This window comes from Rana temporaria, chromosome 12 (genome assembly GCF_905171775.1).
Source record: "Rana temporaria chromosome 12, aRanTem1.1, whole genome shotgun sequence".
Lineage (NCBI taxonomy): Eukaryota > Metazoa > Chordata > Amphibia > Anura > Ranidae > Rana > Rana temporaria.
This window is the reverse complement of record NC_053500.1, coordinates 24,216,402-24,241,519: the sequence shown is the minus strand read 5'-3', so window position 1 is coordinate 24,241,519 and position 25,118 is coordinate 24,216,402. Positions and strand designations below refer to the sequence as shown.

At 45.0% G+C, this 25,118-nt stretch overlaps 1 protein-coding gene across 2 annotated transcripts in view; it reads right to left on the bottom strand.

The window, feature by feature from the left end:
- The window catches only part of LOC120919288 (serine/threonine-protein phosphatase 4 regulatory subunit 1-like), a 77,917-nt gene that overhangs the window by 31,181 nt on the left and 21,618 nt on the right, over positions 1–25,118 (bottom strand). For both annotated transcript variants that reach the window (XM_040331369.1, XM_040331368.1), the window contains exons 4-8: positions 20,715–20,821; positions 15,836–15,978; positions 7,957–8,103; positions 5,571–5,678; positions 5,241–5,306 (exon numbers count right to left, since the gene is read on the bottom strand). In XM_040331369.1, the coding sequence (XP_040187303.1) occupies positions 5,241–5,306; positions 5,571–5,678; positions 7,957–8,103; positions 15,836–15,978; positions 20,715–20,821 (571 nt within the window). The remainder of the gene's footprint in view (positions 1–5,240; positions 5,307–5,570; positions 5,679–7,956; positions 8,104–15,835; positions 15,979–20,714; positions 20,822–25,118) is intronic.

Genomic DNA, 25,118 nt, shown 5'->3' with positions numbered 1-25,118 from the left:
TATTGGGGTGATTTTCGTTATGGGAAGAAGGGAACGTTGACGGGGATATCATACCGATACCGTCACAGATTGGTTGGCAGCAGCGGGATCTTCCCTTCTACTCTCCTTTACACCCGGATTCCAAGCAGACACTGGGAACAGTGAATGGAAGGCTGCTACACCCTGCTTAAAAGAAATACACTGAAAGAACTACTGGAAGTTCGTGGAAGGATTGCTAGCAACAAAACCAAGCGGGTCATCATAGCAGAATTAATGGAGCTAGACCAGGAGAACGGGATTGCAGCAACGCCAGCAGTACAAGAGATGGAGACACCAGTGATTCAGGAGGAGTCACCAACCAACAAGCTAATGAGAGAGAAGCTAGCGTGGTTCGGCCCGAACCCAACGCCGGATGTGGTGCTGAAAGTGATGGACATGTTAGTAAACGCAGAGCTACAGAAGGATAAACAAATAAGGGACGCAGAGCTACAGTTAAAACTGGCAGCAGTCCAACAAGCAGCCGCACCTTCTACGAACAGTGAGTACAGCACAGCAGACGCAAGGAAGATTCCGTTTAGCGCTTTTAAAGCTTTTGATGAAAAGGACTGTGAGATTGATAACTACCTGGCGGATTTTGAGCGACAATGTAACCTGCACCGAATAGCTAGAGGAGAGTGGGTTTCAATATTGTCAGGCAAACTGTCAGGCAAAGCTTCTGATGCTTTCCGGACCGTGCCAGATCAGGATATCCATAGCTACGCCAGGGTTAAAGAAGCGCTCCTGGCTCGTTATGCAGTAACCCCAGAGTCCCACCGACAGAAGTTCAGGGACTCACGCAAAACCACGAAAGACTCTTACGCAGAATGGGCATGCCAGCTGTCCCTGTCGGCCTCTAACTGGGTTAACAGCAGCCAGGCCACCACCGCAGAGGACATTTTGCAACTAATGCTCCTGGAGCAATTTTACAATCACATCCAGACGGACGTCAAGGATTGGGTGAGAGATCGCAGGCCCATGACTCTACCAGAGGCCGCAAAGTTGGCAGATGAATATGCGGATACTCGCAAGACAAACCAGGTCACACCACGGGTACAACCCCCACAACCAACGGCGCCCTCACACCCACCAGCCGCTAGATACCAACCGCCTAACAGACCGATGACATATAGCCCTCGCTACCCACGCCAGGAGGACAACGAACAACGCTGCTTCCGGTGCAAACAGTTGGGTCACTTCAAGCAGAATTGCCCCATGAATGACAACACCAGGTCAAATTGGTCTCAACCTGGGTACCGCCCACCAGCAGCAGCCCATTGTGTAGACTCAGCTTGGGATCCCCAGGAGCTGGGTCAGGAAGAACCATTGGGCACCCCTTACGAAGCCCTCATGGTACAATCTGTTATTACGGACAACAGGGAACACCATTGTCAGCTGGTCATGGGCGACAGCCATGAGCTGGAGGGGCCTTGGAGGGAGTTGGGCAGAAAGAGGCACCGCCAGCTACCCTCCAAGAAGAAGAGGTCCTGGAAGTCATATAACCAGCGGACCTGGAAGGAGAAGAAGCGACTGGAGGAGAGGGAGTCGCAGCGGGCGTCCCAGATGCGGGCCGAGATGTTCGCCAAGGGCCCACCGGTGGCCCCTTACACCACCACCCAGTTCCTGATGATGAAGGACCACGTGGAGAGCCTGTAGGACATGAGCAAGCAGGAGCTGATCCGTGAGTACATAGAGCTGGAGGAGTGCATAAGCCGCATGGAGGAGGAGAACAACCACCTGAGGTCACAGCAGGCTGTCCCCCCCAGGCTCCATGAACTGGAGATGGAGCTGGAGAAGCTCCAAGAGGAGAACCGGCGGCTGCGGAGGGAGCAGGGGGTGGCTGACCTTATGGGGCTCTGAGTCCCCTTCCCCCCCCCCCCCCGGACTCTGAGCACCAGTGCTACAGCATTTCAACAAATATAACTTTTTCTTTTTATGAATCTCCTGTGATTGTCACTTCAGAGCCATAACCTGCCCCCTCCCATAGCGGGACACCTAGACGGCAGCGCACAGACCCATTCCCTGTCTTCACACTGACTTCTGGTGACTTTGCAGATCGCACAAAGACTTGGGGACTGACCGGCGTGTGATCTGACGACCCGGTGGCATACCTGAGTCGGAAGCAGTTACCAATGGAGGTCAGTCACGCCAAACGGAGTTAACCTCGGACTAAAAGCTCTGAACCCGTCAACCCTACTGGACCAGGGAAGGTCCAACCGGGTTTGCCGGAGCAGGGAGAAAAAGGGGGGCCATTGTGAAGGATATGTCAGTGTAAATCTCCCTGCTTGGTTAAATTGTGGGTTAGAGGTAAATGGATTCATGTATTACAAGCTATTGACATGTTAATGACCCTTCCTCAGCCAGCTCCCTAGTTCAATTGGTAATTGATTTATTGTGTGTGGGAAGGAGACCGGCCTTACTGTTTACAATGATTAGATAAGTGGCTCATGTTAATTATTCTGATTGCTTCATTGTGGTCAGGCTGTTACAACTAGTATTTAACTCCACTGATGTCTTTATCTAAAGAAACGTGTCTGCAGGGTCGGCTCCGACTTGTCTCCTATAATCTGTATGGGAAACCCCACTGTGTGAGGGGGGCGTTCCTAACAGGCTGTAACCACATATAAGCTGAGTTTTTGTGTCAATAAAGTGTCTTGTTCCAGCAGTAAGCTTGGCATGTGTGGCTTTCTGGGCGATTCCAGGGATATCCCTCCTCGTGGACTATTGGGGTGATTTTCGTTATGGGAAGAAGGGAACGTTGACGGGGATATCATACCGATACCGTCACACTAGCGTCCCAGTGTCTGACAGTGGGAGAACGCGGGACACCGGTACAGCGGGACAGATCTTCTATAAAGGTGAACTAGCCCTTTAAAAGGAAAAATGATTGCACATTTTTCAGTAATATTTTTTTTCCTATATGGAAAAATTGATTCAGCGCCAATTAAATATTTCTATAAAAAAGATTATTATAAAGCTGCTCCTCTAGAAATAAAGTGTAATTCTTATTGCTAGTGTGAAAGATAGAGGGCGCTCGACTAAAGTACAGTAATGGGTGAATAACGATCTACAAATATTATAAGTATCAATTTTTTTCCTACTGACACAAAATAGTTGTTACAAATAATCCATTATATAATTATCATCATTTTTTTTGTATAACTTCTTGTAAGAACTCAATGACTCTCACAGCATGTACAAGCACATTTATTAAAAGCTCCAAGTACAAATATATTTTAAAAACAAGATTTTCTAAACATTAAAGAGGTTGTAAACCCACTTTAGCATTTTAAGGCAATCCCCTGTGTTAGATAATGCTATGTCTTTCACTGTATGCTTTACTAAATAAATGCCTCTGTATACCTTATTTCTGAGCACCTCTCGGCACTCACGTGACTGGCTGCCTCCTCTCCCCTCTCCTTACCTGACAGCTACAGCAGGAGGGGCTGAGAATCCCCCGCTGACGTCAGCCGGGAGGAGTAGCGAGGCGGAAGGTCGGAAATAAGGCATGCAAAGGCATGTTTTCAATGAAGCACATACAGTGGAGACATTGCATTAACTAACACAGGGGATTGCCTGAAAGTGCTGGTTATTTCGGCAGCAGGAGGGGAGGGGCGGGCACTGACAGGCAGGGAGGACAGCAGAGAACAGAGGAGAGCTGCGGGTGGCGGAGGCACGTAAACTGACCACAGTGTCAGGGCTCAGCAGCCATGCTTTGAAGGGACAGGGTCATTTTTTTTTTTTTAGGGTAACAAACGCTTTAAAAGTGGAAGTAAATTCACCCATACGACACATGCTGAAAATGTAACACTCCCATTGGTTGTGCTCTCAACTAAACTGTCAAACCATCCAATGGCTGGTGTCTTAACTGATCACATGTCCAGCATCATGGCAGTTGTAGATTAAACAGAGGCCAAGGTAGCAGCTTCCTTGGCTGAAAACAATAGAGGGGAGTTTACTTCCACTTTAACCTTTTCTATCTGGTGGGAGCCGGCCCTTTCAAAATTCTTAATGCCAGAAGAGGTTACATGGGTTTCCTGGTCATGCGATTACTGAAACTGGCTGTCGCAGTGATCATGTGATAGTTGGGAACCTGTTATACTGGCTCCTGAACATAAACATTGACTGGGAGCTGGTGACCATGCTATGAGGAACCAAGTGAACCCACTAACCGCACAAAATAGAGGCACAAGGCACGCATAAATGTAGCAGCCTGGGTGGTAAAACCCATGACCATGCTGCCACATAGACATGTATGGCTGGAAGGGATTAATATACCCGAAAAACATTGACACTACTGAGAGAATGCAGAGATCAGACGGCAGTCCCATCCAAATAAACTGTATTCTAATGAAAACAAATTCACATGTTTGTGAACTGTGTTACCCATTATAAATGTGTAATTCTGCCCAGCAAACCTTGCGATTTACATACCTCTGTCACACCGCACAGCAAAGAAAAGAACTCTAAACGGATCTGTGAATGGAGGATGTACTAAGACGAATCAACCTGCGATTTAGTCAAGCAAAGGAGGTAATGGGCAGTGTGAGGGTGGGGGGTGTTGGGGAATGTGACCATGCTTCATTACTGTATATACTCTAAATATGGTTGTAACATGAAACAGGGTTACAAAGGTGGACTAAGTATTTAAGTGTTGATGCAGCAAAAACTCACTCATACAATATTTAATCATGGAGAAGGAAAAGCATTTACCGTATTTATCGGCGTATACCGCGCACTTTTTTGCCCTTAAAATCAGGGGGAAATCGTGGGTATGCGATATATGCTGATACTTGCTTCCCGCGCTGTGTTTGAACGCAGCCGCCGACATTTACAGAGCGCAGTACACTCGGCCATGCTCGGCTCCCCTCGCGGTTATGCAAGAGAAGCAGAGAGGAGCCAAGCGTGGCCGAGCGTGCCTGAGTGTACTGTGCTCGGTATATGTCAGCGGCGTTCAAACACAGCGTGGGAAGCGGGGATTGGCTCAAAAACAGTGCGGGACAAGTGGGGAGGACACCACGAAGGCCGCAGACGGACGCCGGACCGGACAAGGCCGCCGATGGACGCCGGCAAAGACACCAAAACTGTAAGTAATAAAAAAAATCAGGAATGTCACGTCCAGATCAGGGGTGCTCGCTATACGCCGGTCCGCGCAATAGGCCGATAAATACGGTATGTTTTATATCTAAAACAAAACACAACCTGGGTTCCAGAACTAGTCTTACCAAATATTTCTCTGTAGATTCCTGGCCAACCGCATTGCACACGTCACCAAAGTTTGCTGCACAAACCTGAAAAAGATCAACAACATTGTTAAAGGTCATCCCCGCAGATCAATCTTATCCACTAAGATCCACGCCAAAAAAATGCTATTATAGAGGGGAGAATTCCTACACATAAGTCAGCAACACACAAAGAGTTGAATCAATCTTACAAACACCAGCATCTGAATTTTGGTCCACATTTTGGCAAATTTGAACCCGGTTCAAACAAAATATTGTTGCGTACAAATCACACGCATACACTTAGACATCATGCCCCCTATTTTGCCATACCTTGCGCACTTGGAAGAGCTTGCTGTCGCTGCAGAGCTCACAGAATCGCGGCAGTAACATCTGTTCTGCTGTCTGCCTGCCGAGCATGGAGATCATCTTACAAATAATCTGGGAGGAAGAGAGAAAAGGTTTATTCCAAACAGATCCGGTCAAATAACATAAATCATACATTTTTGGCTTATCTGAATGTTTTTATCTGTGAAAACGTGTGGCGATAATACTGCAGTATGACATCATAATGAGAGCTTGACCTTTATTATGAAGGCCTTGCTTCCTGTTCCTAGGCCCGCCTAAAGGGCTAAACTGGGCCAGATGGTCAGTTTACATTGGAATCCGTTCTCTGATGTGAAGTAGTAACTCTTTACATGGACATTTAAGTCAACTAAAAAAAAGCCGAGATGGGGCCCGATATGCTGACATCGACGTCTTTACAGCCTGTGTCCCAAAAATATAAGTAACCTACGATAAACAGGACTGTTTAATGGCCTTACTAAAATGCAGCATTATAGCTACATTTACATGCACGGATATTGAAGAGCAACGCTGACATGGCCACACCAGGCTGAACTTAGCTTTCCATTTATGTTATTATTCCAACAATTTTTTTTTTAGTTTTAGTTAGGACTGCAGTACACAGAGAGCCTTGACGGGGCCTGCAGCTTAAACAGGTATTTGCAAATACGTGCAACTAAACCTCTGTTTTTAATGCACACAGTTAGACAGCTCAATTTGGTTTGTTGCTTTTTTGGTTGGTAACCTTGAGCCTGGTTATCATGGAAACATTTATATATATATATGTATTTAATTATTATTGAATAATTGCATATTGTCCAAAACGCATCTCATTCAAAGTCCCCCCCCCCCCCTTCTATCCACTAATAGGGATGGAGGCCTATGTCTGTTGATCATATGCCTCTTTCAAAGTCCCACCCTATCCCCCCTTTTATTTACATTATCTAGGGATGGAGATGCGTTTTAGGAGTGGAATAAAGTACCTCCACAGATTCACCATTGAGTTAATTGTGAGTTGTCATTTATTGACTAGCTGACCCAAATTGATGTGGTCCGCATTTATTTCGGTGGTGTTTTGGTTTGGAAGGCATGAATAGTTCCACTCCTGCATTTCTTTTATGATATCCTCGTATATACATATGCGATTTTTTCCAGTGCTCCTTATTGTTAACCCAGCCATAGGTAGGGGCATGGTCAGGCAGCATACCAGCACCTTTGCTTTTATGCGCTGGGTGTTTGGTGTGCTCCTGCCCCTTTAAGGAGGACTGGGTACCCCCAGTCACCTGCCCCTTATCTACTGATTAGCTCACCTGTGCTCCCATTGAGGAGGCTTTAAAAATGTTTTAGTTAGGACTGCAGTACACAGAGAGCCTTGACGGGGCCTGCAGCTTACAAAGGTATTTGCAAATAGGTGCAACTAAACCTCTGTTTTTAATGCACACAGTTAGACAGCTCAATTTGGTTTGTTGCTTTTTTGGTTGGTAACCTTGAGCCTGGTTATCATGGAAACATTTATTTTTATATATTTATTTAATTATTTTTTTAATAATTGCATATTGTCAAAAAACGCATCTCATTCAAACCGAGCAAGGGGGAGTGTCTATACGCGGCGCGGCGGGAAACACTACAGCTATTCAAATGAAAGCTGTAATGTTCCCTGCGCGTATTAACCAAGCGGCGACGGGGATGCGGCGTATCGGCGACGGCGGCGGGGGGCTTTGAGTATTCGGCCAGGCATCGGGGGTATTTGCGGGAGTAGTACTCCCGCAAATACTCGGTATCGGGACAACCTTAATTTTACTGTTGTGTATTTAGTAACACTTTAACTGAGGTTTACAGGCTTTTATCAAGCCTTTGTAAGTGAATTTGTGTATATTAAAGACTGGATATTAGTGATATTGACCCTTTTTGATAATTTAACATGCTTCGCGAAAAAAACGTTTTTTGCAGTATCATATTATATGTTTAAAGTTCATTTTTTCAAGATTAATCATCTTCTTGAGTGGAGCACAACTAAAGCCCTGAAACCAGTGAGGACAGTGTGGAAACCATCTTCTATATTGGACTATAAAGGGGTTTAAGAACCCCGTAAAGTAATTTCTATGGACTGGGGTGTGAAGAAATGTAATAGTTAGCACTGACTTGTCATCTTCTCGGATTGCCTTCTTAGGTTTACCACACTCTGCACACCATTATTGCTCCATGCGGTGCGGTTTACTGAATTCAGCTGTCAATGATGAGTCATGCAGGGGTTTTGTGACCCGCAGCAGAAAACAATGAGACTCCTACACGGCGTCAAAAGTATGCAGTATGAATGTGCTTGTGCAAGCATGCTCAGGAGAACACTGACTCACGCCTACCCCTTTTCACTTACATTCACAGCTTCCACTTTGAATTCGTCATCATTGTCAGGAGAGGAGAGTTCCAGTAGTATAGGGCACACTCTGTACTCGAGGTCGCTCTGGTCAATCAGGTCTTGCTCCAGCAGGATCAGCAGAGCTTCTTGGCTTGCCTTCCTCACCTAGGAACCAGAGATAGAAGGTTACAGCTATTTTGCAATTGGCAGCTTCTGCTTTTTGAAGTGGAACTTCAGCCAAAAAGTTTTTTTTTCTGCTGACTTTGATCTTGTTATTGAATAGAAAAATGTAAAAATCAGTGACATTCTTATAGTAACAATCGGTGGCAGCTGGTGCTAAAATAAAAATTGGTGGGCCGCACTCACCACGGTCACGGCTCCCCTTCGTGGCTTCCACTAGCTGCTTCCATGTTAACCCAGTCTTCTTTCCGGGTTCCAAAACTTCAGCCTCCTGATTGTCCGAGACGAAAACTTAGGGCCAGATTCAGGTAGAAGTGCGGCGGCGTAACGTATCGTAGATACGTTACACCGCCGCAAGTTTTCATCGCAAGTGCCTGATTCACAAAGCACTTGCGATAAAAACTACGCCGGCGTAAGCCCGCGTAATTTAAATGGGCGTGTGCCATTTAAATTAGGCGCGCTCCCGCGCCGGACCTACTGCGCATGCTCCGTTTCGTAACTCCCGCCGTGCTTTGCGCGAAGTGACGTCATTTTTTCGAACGGCGACGCGCGTAACGTAATTCCGTATTCTCGGACGGCTTACGCAAACGACGTGAATTTTTTCATTTCGACGCGGGAACGACGGCCATACTTTATACAGCAATACGATTGCTGTGTAAAGTTAAGGCACCAAAAACGACGACTGACTTTGCGACGGGAAACTAGACTAGCGGCGACGTAGCGAACGCGAAAATCCGTCGTGGATCGCCGTAACTCCTAATTTGCATACCCGACGCTGGTTTACGACGCGAACTCCCCCCAGCGGCGGCCGCGGTACTGCATCCTAAGTTTCGACAGTGTAAAACTATTACACCTGTCGGATCTTAGGGATATCTATGCGTAACTGATTCTATGAATCAGTCGCATAGATACTCTGAGAGATACGAAGGAGTATCTGAGATACTCCGTCGTATCTCCTTTGTGAATCTGGCCCTTAGAAACTGAAAGTGGCGCGATGGCGAATATCGATGGGAGGGTTAAAACCTGCCAATTAGCCAGACTCGGTAGTCTTGGCTAGATATGGAATTCTGTATCTACACCAGGTCCTGACCAGTTTCGGGCTCAAGCAGTTTCAGGGCCTTAAAGGAGTTCTCCCTTCCGCACCAACTAGCTTTCAAATACCTGCAGCTCCGTCACGCAATCGGAAACTCAGCTACCAAACCTAGATATAGGGATGGAACCCGGTGCCCCCCCCCCCAGTACTGGACATAGTTCTGGGAGACGACCCCTCTAAATATATATCACACCTGTATTACACAATCAGACAACGGGGGTTGGTTGCTATCACCCACAGGGCCAAAATTGTGTGGGAGATAGACGTAGGCCCCATAGATATTGCTGACTGGGATGAGATTCTAGAGGGAACCAAGACAGTGTCTCCCAAGTTGTCAGATAGACTGACCCAACTGTATATTATACACAAAGCCTACCTGACACCGATAAGATTGACAAAACTCCAACACACACCAGACCCGATGTGTCGCTTATGTAGAGCTGACCCAGGCTCGTTTTACCATCTCATATGGAGCTGCCCATATGTCCAGGCATATAGGACACAGATTTCCTGCTTCCTTCATGATAACATGGGGTCCTCGGTGGTGCTGGACCCCAAGTTATGTATTTTGGGGCCACTACCAGACGTAGAGGTGGACAAATATCACACAATCTACATTTTTGAGACATTATTCCTAGCCCGTAAAGTGATAGCTCAGAGATGGATGCAGAATGTGCCCCCTACTGTACAGTTATGGAAAAAAGCAGTTATTGATACATTGCCCTCAAAGAAGCCGATTTATACACACAGAGGGTCTACACAAAAATATTCCAAGATTTGGGACAGATGGTTGAAAGATGGAGAAACCTGTGTGGAATTGGCCCATACCCAGGTAAGAATACCTATGTACCTGTGGCACACATTGAGTGTATGTTAGATTAAGCGGCCGCCTGACTTAGGGCACCTAAAATTCAGGTGACTGTACATCAGGGCTCGACAAATCCCAGTCGCCAGGGCGACTAGAAATAGCCTCCTGGCGACTTGGCTTGGAAGGTGGGCCAGATCTTCCTTGTGTGAGCTGGCGCCATCTGGTGGTGGCCGTTGGTATTACAAGTTAAGCATTACACGTTAAACAGCAATTCTAATTTGATTTTTCACTATTTTCACTGCCATCTTCTTCCCTCTAATTAGAACCCCCAAACATTATATATATTTTTTTATCCTAACACCCAAGAGAATAAAATGGCGATTGTTGCAATACTTTCTGTCACACCGTATTTGCGCAGCGGTCTTACAAGCGCACTTTTTTGGGAAAAAATTACACTTTATTAAATTAAAAAATAAGACAACAGTAAAGTTATCCCCATTTTTTTAATATTATGAAAGATAATGTTACGCCAAGTAAATTCATACCCAACATGTCACGCTTCAAAATTGCGTCCGCTCGTGGAATGCCGACAAACTTTTACCCTTTAAAATCTTCATAGGCGACGTTTAAAAAAATCAACAGGTTGCATGTTTTGAGTTACAGAGGAGAACTAGGGCTAGAATTATTTCTCTCGCTCTACCAATCGCGGCGATACCTCACATGTGTGGTTTGAACACCGTTTACATATGCGGGTGCTGCTCACGCATGTGTTCGCTTCTGCGCGCAAGCTCGTCGGGACGGGGTGCGTTTTCTGGCTCCTAACTTTTTTAGCTGGCTCCTAGATTCCAAGCAAATTTGTCAAACCCTGCTGTACATCCTGTAACATACTTACATATTTTATTACACTGACCAGCGTTTGTAAAGGGTTTGTTTATTGTCAAATGTACTTGAATGACTTGTTAAATGTGCTTTATATCAATAAAGTTGTTTTTTTCCCAAGTAAAAACAAACAAACAAAAAAACAAGCCAATTAGAGCCACAGGCCCTAAATCACATGCTTGTCAAAAAATGACGTCCATAATAGACTCCCATTAGTCTAGTAACTGTCAGCCTTGCAATGCCTCATGGGACTTGTAGTTTCGCAACAGCTGGGGGGCCGACAGTTTAGGACCCCTGCCCTAGATGCACAAGCTTTCTGCGAGTGGCGTAACTTATCCAAGCATCCCGAATTATAGTCAGGAGATGCAAAGCAGCATTCACTATAACCACACCAAAACGTGACATCTCTCAATTATAAAACCTGGACAGGTTCGGCAAAGCCGACGACAGTGGTCAGACCTCTCTCCGGAGCGATCGATGAGAGATCTATGCATCTTCCGTCTCCATTACGCTGAAGGCAGGTCAGGCAGAGGTCAGTCTGGAAGGGTGTTTACAGTGGAAATTTTTACAATGCCTGCTTGCACAGACAGGCAGACATTCTACATCAAGTTCCCAGTGAATGCTGCACCTGAGGGATAAAATAACTTAGGAGTTGCCCTGTTAAGCTTCACATTGACTTGGAACACGTCAAGAAAAGTGGGCAAACCGGTTCTCGCTTGCGCATTACTGGAATGCTCCAACGCTCCCCCCTGTGCATGAAAATGCCATACTGGTTCCTGGAAATCTAAACACATAGATGTCCTCTATATGACAATGTAAAGTGACCCACAGCATTTAATTCATTGTTCCGTTGATAAAAAGGTATAAACTGGTTGGGTATTATGGGCGAATATTTAAAGCCCAACTGTTCAGTATGAGATCTATTTTTTTTTTTTTTCACAAAGCAGTATGAGATCTATTATGTTTATTTGTTTGTACAACTGCAACTGCATTTAGACAACCATAAATTACTCGATCTGTTTCAATCAGGCTTCCGTCCGGGTCACGGAACAGAAACGGCGGTGCTTAAAATATGGGATGACGCTCTAGAGGCCGCAGACGAAGGAGAATCTTGTCTCCTGATACTGCTGGACCTAAGCGCGGCTTTTGACACTGTAGACCACGGACTACTACTGGCTAGGCTAGCTGAAGTAGCCGGAGTCGCGGAAGGTGATTTACCCTGGTTCTCCTCCTTCTTGGAAAACCGATCACAAATAGTGAAACTGGGGTCTTTCACTTCTGAAAAACGTACGGTGTCATGCGGAGTCCCTCAGGGATCTCCCTTATCGCCCATATTGTTTAATATCTATCTTCGCACTCTCTTTGAAATCATCAGTAGCCAGAAGTTACTTTACCACTCCTATGCAGACGACACACAACTGTATTTCCGCATCTGCAACAAAAAGGATCATTCTCCTGGATTAGAGAGATCCCTCACTCTAATAGATAACTGGATGACAAACAGTTATCTTAAACTCAATGGTTCGAAAACAGAACTTCTCCTGTTTCACGCTAACCGGAAAAATCACCCCGCGTCAACATGGACTCCCCCACCCATTCTGGGTAAAACTATCACCCCTAGCACCAAAGTCAAAAGTCTCGGACTCATTTTCGATACCTACATGACAATGGATGCACAAATAGGGTCAGTAGTCAGCGGATCGCACCATCTGCTGCGCCTACTACGCAGACTCACGCCCTTTATCCCGAAAGAGGACATTGCAGTCGTGGTGGGAACAATCATCAATTCCAGACTAGACTACGCAAATGCCCTCTATCTAGGACTCCTCAAATACCAAATCACTCGTCTGCAAGTCGTTCAAAATACGGCCGCTCGATTAGTGACTGGGAAAAAAACATGGGAATCAATCTCACCTTCACTGAGATCCCTTCATTGGTTGCCAGTAAAAGACAGAATCACTTTCAAGGCACTCTGCCTAACGCATAAGTGTATTCAAGGAAACGCCCCCCAATATCTATGCGAAAAAATAAAAGCCCATTACCCCAATCGCATTCTGCGATCCACCAATCAAAACCTTCTCCAGATACCCAAGGCCAGATACAAGTCCAAAGGAGATCGAAGATTTGCAGTCCAGGGACCTTGCCTGTGGAATGCACTACCAACCACCATCCGACTGGAGTCGGACCACTTGGCCTTCAGGAGAAAGATTAAAACCCATCTCTTCTGAGGTCAAGGGGTTCCTTACCCATGAAATGGATACAGCGCCCAGAGGCGATTCAGTTCGCATGTGTTGCGCTTTACAAGTCTCTCTCTCTCTCTCCCTCTCTACAATACAATTCCTCCTGTAATGTTTACTAAAACAACATTGACTATTTGTAACCCTCACACTGGGCCGACTCGTCAGGCGACTCAGCCGCCTGACAAATCGCGTCCCATTCTATTCAATGGAACCGTTCTAATAGGAGCGACGCAAGTCGCTCCGACTTAGAAAAAGGTTCTTGTACGACTTCGGGGGCGACTTGCATTGACTTCTATACAGAAGTCATTTTGCAAGTCGCCTCTGAAGTCGTCTTCAGGACGGGTTGCCGAGTCGCCCCCGAAGTCGTGCTGCCCCAGTGTGAACCGGCTCTTATGCTGCCAGCGTTTGTAAATAGATAAGAAAGTTATTATATTTACTTGTTTTAACCTTTTTTTTTTTTACATTTCTCCAAGTTACTTCCTGGTTTCTTGCTTAGGCAACTGAGGTCATATATCCCAGAAGTCTTCAGAAAGGGAAGTAGCCAAGTACAGCCTACTGTCTGCATGTTTGCCTGAACACATTCACGCATACATCTTTCGTACATATTCTTTTTAAATGCAAGCACTTGCAAGGCAACTTTTAAATTTTTTTAACATTCTTGTCTAAAGCTTGGCTTTAATACCCTATCTACCAAGCTTCGTAAGACCCTTTCACATTGGATGCATTTTTTAGGCGCTAAAGGGCTAAAAATTTGCGCCTGTAAAGCACCTTTCCTGCAGCCCCAGTGTGAGAGCCTGAGTGCTTTCACACTGGCGTTGTGCGGTTGCAGGATGTTAGAAAAAGTCCTGCAAGCAGCATCTTTGGCGCAAATTAGGATACATCGCTCCTCCACCACCCCTGCCCATTGAAACGAATGGGCACCGCTGCCAAAAGGCTTCGGCAGCAGTGCTTTTCTGTCACATTTAACCATTTATTTGGCCACTAGCGTGGGTTAAAAACACACTGCTATCGGCCGAAAAGCGCCGCTAAAAACAACGGTAAAAGTTTAACGCAAACGCAGAGCCAGTGTGAAAGGGGTCTTAATGTCCTTGTATTTGTGGGGTTAAAGCAAGCTCATGGATTTTTAGAGCCAGTGATGGACTTTCAGGTAAAAGTGATCTAGAGCTTCCTTTTACGGGGTTTTGAAGGTGCAGTCTGCACCCCACCCATCCCTCGTTAGCCCCCTTGTGATAGCAATTGAGTTAAATTAAGAATTTTTTTTTAAAACGTGTTTAAAAAACATTATTAAATAAATAGATTAAAAAAGAGCACCCCCATCAGCCCAGATGCCAACCTGTAATGGTTTTTAAATCATTGCCTATGAAGAATTCTGGGTGCCATCTTTTTTGTTTTTTGCAATTTTAAAGGCATGACATGTTTGGTATCTATTTATTCAAATCAACCCAATCTTTTATATTTTAACAAAAAGTGGGTATAATATTGTGTTTGTTTTCACTAAAATTAATTTAGTGTATTTTTTCCTGAAAATTTAAGTTTGCCAAATAGCTGTGCAAATTATATGTGAGAAAAATTGCAACTGACACCATTTAATTTGGGGGTTTAAAGCAATTTCTAGCAAAAAAATGCTGAATTTAACATGCGTTAGAAAAATCGCCCTGCAAAAGTTAAAAACCAGCACATATAATATATAACATACATAGTAAAGGAAGGGCAGAGGTTAAACCTGAAAATTAGAAAAAACAGGACTGCAAAGGGTTGTCCATATTTCCATCCTTCTAAGCTAAATGTGTCATAGCTCAAGAAGAAGGGGGGGGGGGGGGATTTTGGATTACAGGTATAGTATATAGCGCGGCAGCGCTTTACACATATACATATATTCCCATCAGTCCCTGCCCTCAAGGAGTTTACAATTTAAGGTCCCTAACTCACATTCAAACATGGAGTGTGGGAGGAAACCTACGCAGGCACAGGGAGAACATTAAAAGTCCAGGTAGCTAGCGCCATGGTTGGGATTCGAACCAACGACCCTAGTGCTGCCATGTGGAAGTGCTAACCACTTAGCCACCATGACGCCTGCCATTAGATGCCCATCACACTGCCTTTCAATGACCATCACACTGCTATTAGATGCCCATCACACTGCTATTAGTTTCCCATCACACTGCTATTAGTTTCCCATCACACTGCTATTAGGTGCCCATCACACTATTAGGTGCCCATCACACTATTAGGTGCCCATCACACTATTAGGTGCCCATCACACTATTAGGTGCCCATCACACTGCTATTAGGCGCCCATCACACTATTAGGCGCCCATCACACTATTAGGTGCCCATCACACTATAAGGTGCCCATCACACTACTATTAGGTGCCCATCACACTACTATTAGGTGCCCATCACACTGCTATTAGGTGCCCATCACACTGCTATTAGGCGCCCATCACACTGCTATTAGGCACCCATCACACTGCTATTAGGCACCCATCACACTGCTATTCGATGCCCGAGTTTTTTTTAGAACCTGACGTGATACTTGAGCAATCAGCTTTGGTTTTTGATTGGAATTAAAGTTTATTTTTGATTTCAATATTCATGTAAAGTGCTGCATGAATTGGTAACGCTATATAAAAAATATTTTTCATAGTGAGCCGTGAAGGACGTTGTGAGATGTTACGGTATGGAGCTCTGGCTTACCTGATTATTGGAATCTGTGAGATAGCGGACAAGGATGGGCAGTAAATACTCAGAAAATGCCCGGGGAAACTGAGGTCGGCTCTCCTGCAGGAAGAGGGTGATTTGTGGGATTTGCTCCATTAGCTCGGTGCGCACAGTAGGCTCTGTAATGAATAAAGAGAACACAAACTCCATTAAGTTTTTTATTACACAAGTGATGTTGCTCTGTACAAGCGACTTGGAATAGGATCGCTAGCTGTTCCTGGTCAGGTCAGACTGAACACTATTATAAAGAGTGGCAAGGAAGCCTGGAGGGGACAAAGACAGAAATGGCTGCACCATCTCTCAGAAAATATCAAGCACCATTAAAGATAAGGATCTTGTTCTGCATGAATCAACCTCGGCAGGAAGACCCGTCCTCCAACAAAACAAAAAACTTCCTCTTAAAAAGTAAAACTTTAGCTTAAAGTGGACCCCATCAGGCCTAAAAGGTTCCCCAAGACAGCAACAGTGCAGGATCCAACGTGGCTCAAGAGGGATCTTTTTGAAGGCCAACCCAGGAGCGTGCCGGCACCTCAATGCATCTGTACTTCAGAACTGTTCCTAAACTATAAAAACATTTTTGACCATTTTATTGTAGATAATGCTATCCTCATAAATAAATACATTCAAATTGTTTTCATGTAAAGTTTGTAATTATGGACAGGTTTCTGTCCCCATGCAAACAAGTTTACTAAAACGTGCAGCGCTGGATCAAACTACTCAATAGTAAAATTAATCTGACCCTAATTTGCCATACATAAATATATACAACTCATTTTTTTTACATAAAACACATCCACATAAGCAACCAAAAATATTAACTTAAAAGGTGATAAAACGTACAAAGAAAACTAATCAGGGAGAACACTCCATAAACTGTGAATTACTAATATGTCCTTAATTAGTGCACAGTGATTAGCAGGATTACATGCAAGGAAAAATCACTCTCTTCAATCTGAATGCTAATCCAGCCCTCCACCACTGTGATCAGATGATACAGGCACTCACAGACAGGGATTGCATGAAAGAAAAGAGAAAAACCTCATTGCGCAATATTCGATGACAGATCAAAAATGTAATCAGAGCATTGACATATGCACTCACGAATCCCCGCTTTCAGTAAAGCATGAAAACGCCACTCAGTATGCTGTTTCCTCAGCTCGATCCGATGCACTCGGATTCGATCGCAGGCTTCTCCCTACGCGTTACGTCACAGGCATGGGTTCCTAGAGGCACGCGACTTACTGATGGGTTCCTACCCATGAGTAAGTCGCGTGCCTGTGACGTAACGCGTAGGGAGGAGCCTGCGATCGAATCCGAGTGCATTGGATCGAGCTGAGGAAACAGCATACTGAGTGGCGTTTTCATGCTTTACTGAAAGCGGGGATTCGTGAGTGCATATGTCAATGCTCTGATTACATTTTTGATCTGTCATCGAATATTGCGCAATGAGGTTTTTCTCTTTTCTTTCATGCAATCCCTGTCTGTGAATGCCTGTATCATCTGATCACAGTGGTGGAGGGCTGGATTAGCATTCAGATTGAAGAATGATTTTTCCTTGCATGTAATCCTGCTAATCACTGTGCACTAATTAAGGACATATTAGTAATTCACAGTTTATGGAGTGTTCTCCCTGATTAGTTTTCTTTGTACGTTTTATCACCTTTTAAGTTAATATTAGCGCATCTATATTTTATATGTTTCACTGTTTGGATTTGGTATCACTCAAGATAGCAGCTATATTATTTGTTTTTTTATTTAGGTGCACGTGGAATTGATTATTTAATTAGCGCTGTAGTATATTTTTCACATAACCAAAAATATTAATCAACCATAAAACTTAAAATGAGAAGTACAGCCAAAGCTCGTTTGGCTGTACTTCTCCTGTGGATCATAGGAGTGCAGTTCGTTTTCAGCAGACAGCGGGCTGAAGGCTCAGAAAAAGATCATGACCATATGGTTGGGATCCGCCCACATGTCTGGACCGGCACTCGCTGTCAGTGCTGGAGGAGCAGTGTTGACAGCGGTGACTGACAGACACCACTCTCTGCTCGGGGAGCTCTGAGAACCGGAGCGATCAGTGGTGTTCGATCGCTCGGTTCTCAACCATAAAGTCGGCGGGGGACAGATGCTGCACTCACCTAGGTAAGTATGATTCTAAAATAAAATAGAACTACCATACTTCTCTTTTTAAAGTGGTTGTAAACCCTTGCATATACTCAGTGAAATGACTGGCCTCAAGTGTTACACAGAGATGAAACAAATCCTCCTACATACGTTGTACCTGTTTATTCTGCAGTCTTCTCTACATCTGTTCAAAGTCCAGAATGTATAAAGCTTGTCTAAGCTGTCAGAAAGCATGGAGCTGAAACTACACACTGCAGAGCTCAGTGAGCAGAGCTCTGAGAGCTGAATGGAGGGAAAGGACACCCCCCCTTCACACAGAACCAGAGCTGAGGCTGTCAATCCCTGGCTGTGTGCTGCACTCCCTCTTTTCTCTAGGTGTCAGAAACATGTCAGAAGTGACTCATACAGATAGCATAGAATGAGGTGGCAGACAGAAACTACATTTAGTGCTCTGGATTGAGACAAGTACACACTATAGAGGGATATACTTATCATATTTTATAAAAAAAATAAAAAAATGCACCTACTAAGTGCAGTATGTCTGATAATATGGAATTTATTAATTCATTAAAACAGCCAAATGGCTACTCACTAAAAAGTAGTACAAAATGCGCTCATAAAAAGGGGAAGTGTAGTCACTGTGGATTGTCAGCCGATGACGGTGGCTTCTCTGGTGAAGATATTGTTGGTTGCTGTCCAGAAAGAAGCGAGGCAGAGCACTGCGGGAACAGCGAATCCCGAAAGTACCTGTTCGGCGGCGTGCTTTCGGCCTGGAGCGCACACGGCTCTCGGCGACAGGAAGTGACGTCACAGCCTGTCGCCGAGAGCCGTGTGCGCTCCAGGTTGAACAGGTACTTCCGGGATTCGCTGTTCTGCCTCGCTTCTTTCCTGGACAGCAACCAACAATATCTTCACCAGAGAAGCCACCGTCATCGGCTGACGATCTACAGTGACTACACTTCCCCTTTTTATGAGCACATTTTGTACTACTTTTTAGTGAGTAGCCATTTGGCTGTTTTAATGAATTAATAAATTCCATATTATCAGACATACTGCACTTAGTAGGCGCATTTTTTGTTATTGCTATTACAGAGTCTTGCTTCACTCGCCAAAGTGCTGCCACGATGTATATGTCATTTTGAACGGTTTTATATATGAACTTTAAATATTGGGACTTTCATTACCATCCTTTTTATTATTATCCGGTTACTGGTCTTTTTGTTTCCCTTTCTCCACTTCCCTTTTTATAACAATTTATTTATCAACCTTTTGTGGTATTGTGGTTCAAATCTCCCTCTTTTGCGCCGTCATTGTGTTTGTTTTATCATTTTTTATGTCTGAGGTTTAAAACCACTTTAATTGTGCATGTAACACCAAAAATTTACCACCACACAGCCTTTATTCTTTCCCCAACATACATACAGGCTGTGCTTTCTGACTAAGGCTCCATGTACACTAGCAGCTCCTAAACTTGAATTTAGGAGCTATTGGCGTTTTTTTTTTTAAAAGTGTATTTTGTGCGTGTACTCGAGAGAGGAGCCGGACTGCAGGAGTTGGGAGGCCTCCACCAGAGGCAATCTGACACCTTTCTCCATGCCCCGGGTGGCAATGGTGGGTGTGTGAGGGGGTCCTCCCACACAGCCCGCTCTACCTGCTCCGCTTTGAAGCCCAACGGGGCAGAGGGACTCCCTATAAGGGAGTGAGAGGATCTAGTCCGCTTAACCAGCCCCGTTAGTCCTTCGCCTCTCTTTTTAGAGACCGCGTGGTCAAAGTGCGTGCATGTTAACCCAATTTCGAGTGCGTGTGTAAGTGTGGTGGTTTTTGTGGGAGGGGGGTGGGCGTACTAAGCGCAGGCTTACCTCGCATAGCACACCCACCGGGAGCCGGGCTGAGACCACCAAACTCAATTCACATGTAGCCGACACCGGGATCCGAACCCCTAGCTGCAGAGGTGAATGGCTTGCCAGCGCAGTGCCAATCGCGTTTAGCCACCGCAGCTCCTGCGTTTTTTTTTTTTGCCAAAGCTCCTAAACTCAACTCTATAAAAGCCTAGGTGTCAATGTACACATAGGCTTTCAGGAACATTTAGGAGCTGCTGCGGTTAGAGATTCAACCTCCCCTAACCTCCCTTTCCTGAACACGGCAGAATCACGTACAGGATAGGAACGATTTGACCTCCGGCCGCAAAAACGCAGCACGATTTTGCCGCTTTTTCCTGCGGCCGGCTGTTTAAGTAGTTCAAGTCTACATTAAGCCTAAGTTTGCAACATAGTACTGTAGTTGGGACGGATACATCCATCTTTCCAAAATGTGTTGACATTTAGGCTCCATTCACACCTAGGCGTTTTCACGCCCAACGCTATTGCAGCCTGCAATACACTGGAGGGGTGATTTAACATTGTCGTCTATGGAGATGGTTCACATCTCCACGCCGAACGCCGAAACGCCGTACGCCTGAAGCTCAAAACAAGTCCCGGACCTTTTTTTCAGGCGGCTTTCGGCGTTCGGCATAGCCGACAATGTTGATCACCCCTCCGGCGTATGTGAGGCTTAAAAAACGATGCGTTTTGTCGCGGCAAATCGCGGGACAAAACGCTGCAATTTGTCGCGGCAAATCGCGGTAACATACGCCGCGTTCAGGTGTGAATGCAGCCTTAACTACAGCACCCAATCAAAGCTTTGTCGTAAAAAGCAGGAGTACAACAAAAATAGCGTAGACCCCAGTACTGACCCGAATCTTCCGACAGGCGAACAACGATCTCCATGACTGTGAGAAAGTCATCTTCTGTACTGCTGAAGTCTCTGAGTACATCCAGCAGCCCACGTGCGATTATCTGTCTGTATGAGAAGAATAGGAACACCGATTAAAAAGCATGTAGACTACGGGCTTTTCAGGGAACTGGCATAACTGAGGCCCCAATGAATGAACATTGATAGCTTTTATCGGGATGTTTATGGCCAGCTTTAGAAGGACAGGGGTTATGTCAATGAGTCAGTGGCAAGAGTTTACACTGGCTTCAAGAGGCAACTTAGCTGGAAGTACGAAAGCAGGATCATCAGGGACAACAAAGACTTTATTCAAAGAACTGCCAACCTTTATTATATTGGATGGCACTGCAAGGGCCACTATATGCCAATAGTGGGCACATGACATCAGACATAAATGCATGCTTCATGGTGTATATATCAGAATATCTGAAACTTAGATTATGTATTCCCAATTTCTTTATGGCAATGGATCCCATGGCTAGGCAATTTTTATGTAGCTATTTCATGACAATGGAGCCATCCCAGAGCTCGATAATTTCCAGAAGACATTTTTCTTCATGCATGTCCAAACTTAACAAAACATAGTCAGGAATTTGCATTTGTAAAAATCTCAACTCATAGGTTGTTATAATGGTGCAGCCTCACCTTTCGGGATGGGTGTGTGTGCTGTTATTTGTATTCTCTCCCTGTCAGAGCAGAAATGTCATCCTATTGTCAATCAATGACCCTATTAAGGCTGATCTGTGGAGCACAGGGCTGATAAATACCACTCTGCCAAAACTGCATAAAGAGGTGAAAATGTCAAGTAACAAAGGCCTGGCGTTAGTTTTTTCTCTTTTTTTTGTGAATACTGGCATATATATATATATATATATATATATATATATATATATATATATATATATATATATATATATATATACACACACACACACACACACACACACACACACACACACATATTATGGCCCAGATTCACGTAGGAGATACAACGGCGTATCTCCAGATACGCCGTCGTATCTCTGAGTGTGAGGCGTCGTATCTTGGCGCCTGATTCAAAGAATCAGATACGCCAGAATTTGTCTAAGATACGACAAGCGTAAGTCTCCTACGCCGTCGTATCTTAACTGCATATTTACGCTGGCCGCTAGGGGCGTGTACGCTGATTTACGCCTAGAAATATGTAAAATAGCTAGATACGCCTATTCACGAACGTACGCCCGGCCATCGCAGTACAGATACGCCGTTTACGTAAGGCTTTTTCCGGCGTAAAGTTACCCCTGCTCTATGAGGCGTATATGAGGCGCGTACCAATGTTAGTATGGACGTCGGGCCAGCGTTGAATTTTCCGTCGATTACGTCGTTTGCGTAAGTCGTTCGCGAATAGGGCTGTGCGGAATTTATGTTCACGTCGAAAGCATTGGCTTTTTGCGGGTTAATTTGGAGCATGCGCACTGGGATACTTTCACGGACGGCGCATGCGCCGTTTGGAAAAAGCGTCATTTACGTGGGGTCACAATACATTTACATAATACACGCCCACATCTGAATTAGGCTGGCTTACGCTGGCCTATTTACGTTACGCCGCCGCAACTTTGCTTTGAGAATACTGCACTTGCCTGTCAAAGTTGCGGAGGCGTAACGTAAATAGGATACGTTACGCCCGCACAAAGATGCGCTCTCCTACGTGAATCTGGGCCACAGTATATAAATATATATTAGTACTTTTATTATATGACAGTGCTTTAGGCATCTTGTCAAGCAACAATGAGCTCACAAAAGGCCCCTTAAGACCCGTTCCCACTGCAATCATGGCAAAACGTGCCAAGCGTGTAGGGTTCCATTCATTTTTAATGGCTCATCTCAAACATGGTGCATTTTTTTCCATAAATTGTCGCGCAGCAATAGCGGCAAACCGCATTGCACAAAGCTTATCACCCAGCAGGAGCTTCCTTTTGGGCGACAAGCTTCGCACAATGCAATTTGCCCACGTTTAAGGAGCCATTAGAAACGAATGCCACCCAAACACGCGCGGTGCATTTTGCCACATTTTCAGTGTGATTCGGAATGGCAGGCAGAATCGCATTGATTCCAAATTGCTAGTTGTGAATGAAGCCTTATGCTGCACACACACGACCGTTTTTCATGTCATGGAAAAAAACTTCTTGACGCGATTCCTTTCAAGCCTGCCTTGCACACACACGATCGTGAAAAAAAAATGCTCGAGCAAAGCGCGGTGACGTACAACGGCACTATAAAGGGGAAGTTCCATTCGAATGGCGCCACCCTTTGGGTGATTATGCAAATTTCCCTTTTTATAACTTGCTTCTGAGCATGCGCTTTTTTTCCCCGAGGTTAAAGCGTACACACAACCGTTTTTCACGATGAGAAAAACGACGAGAAAAAATAGAGCATGTTCTAAATTTTTAATGGCAATTTTTTTAAATGCTCTTGAGCCTACACGATCGTTTTTAATGACCAATTTAAAAAATTGCATTTTTCTCATCATGAAAAACGGTCGTGTGTACGCGGCATAACTCTTCTGCTCTGACAGGGAGAGAATATCTGGAAAATGCAAAAATAAGCATTCTCTGAAATGTATGGCTGTACAATTATAATAATTATTTAAAAATGGGAGTCAAGACTCAGATATTACAGATGCCCATTGGTGACTGCTTTTCTTTAAATGGGAGTATCTATTATTTAAGCCTTTGCAATGGTGCTCATGTTTCTTGTTTGCATTAAACTACCCGCTGGCTTCTTATGTGTAATTAGATGTGTCTACTTAGTACACATGCTATAGGTCCCTTGTTGGTGTACATATCCTAGTTAATATAACCTAGAGGTCTAAATATAAAGCAGGCTATTGGCTAGGAATAAGTGATGCATTGTGATAGTACAGTGGTAAGCACTAGTGGCTTGTAGAACTGGTGTCCTGGGTTTAGTTCCTGCTGCTCTGGATAGCTCAGTGGTTCATGCTGGGCCTCATGAACATGTAAAGATTGACACCTTTTTCACTGTTAATCAAAACATCTTTGTATTTCTTTGAAGTCCCCCCTGCCCAGACTGGTTTATAGGTCTTAAAGGGATAGTAAACACCGGCACTTATACCTACAGGGAAGCTCACAATAAAGCTGTCCGGAGCGGCCGCGGGCTATTTTTGAAAAGAGTCCTGTGCGATTTTGGGTCCAGTTCAGGTGAAAATTGAAGTAAAAATTCACACCTGAACCAGTAAACAAAACTGCACCAGGTGCGTTTTTGATATGTTCCAGTGAATTTTTCCCCCTCTTTATTTCTTCATCTTAAAGGGTTTGTAAAAGGATTTTTTATTTTATTTTAACAAACATGTTATACTTACCGCCACTGTGCAGTTCGTTTTGCACAGAGTGGCCCCGATCCTCGACTTCTGGGGTCCCTCGGCGGCTGTCTCTGGTCCTCCCATCAAGAACTCCACACATTCATGCGAGCTCGCATAGTGTGGAGTCCTTGTGGGCGCGCTTCCATGATACAGCGAGAGGCCATAGCCCCCCCTCGGTGTGCCGCATCATTTGGATGTGATTGACAGCAGCACCAGCCAATGGCTGCGCTGCTTTCAATCCATCCGCTCTAGCCAATCAACGGCCAGGCTGAGTGGCGAAGGGGATGTCAGGGCCGAGCGTGGGACTTTTCGAAGGGTCAGGAAAATATAACGGGGGGCCGGTATACTCAGAAAAAAAAAAAACGGATGAAAAAACAGATGAAAAACGGATGTAAAACGGATGAAAAAACGGATCAACTGATGATAAAAAACTGATCTAAAAAACGGTCCGCACGTGTGAAAGGACCCTTACACTGGGGTTGATTTACTAAAACTGGAGAGTGCAAAATCTGGTGCAGCTGTGCATAGAAACCAATCAGCTTCCAACTTCAGCTTCTTCAATTAAAGGGGTTGTAAAGGTTCATGTTTTTACACCTTAATGCATCCTATCTGACTATTACCGGCCCCCCCAGCCTCCCCATTTTACTTACCTGAGCCCTGGAAAGTCCAGCGTTGCGAATGCGCTCGATCTTTGCCCGGGTTCTCGGCTCTTTATTGGATAGATTGATAGCAGTGCAGCCATTGGCTCGTGCTGCGGTCAATCAAATCCAATGACGCAGCCGCCGGGGGGACGGGACCGAGTGATACACTCGGCCACTATGGATGCCGATTGTATGACACAGGTGCGTGCACACAAGGTAACCCCCTTGGGAGAGAGCTTCCCAGAGGGGGTTAGCTATTGCGGGGAGGAGCCGAGACAGCCACCGAGGGACCCCAGAAGAGGACGATTGGGGCCACTCTGTGCAAAACGAGCTGCACAGTGGGAGGTAAGTAGAACATGTTTGTTAT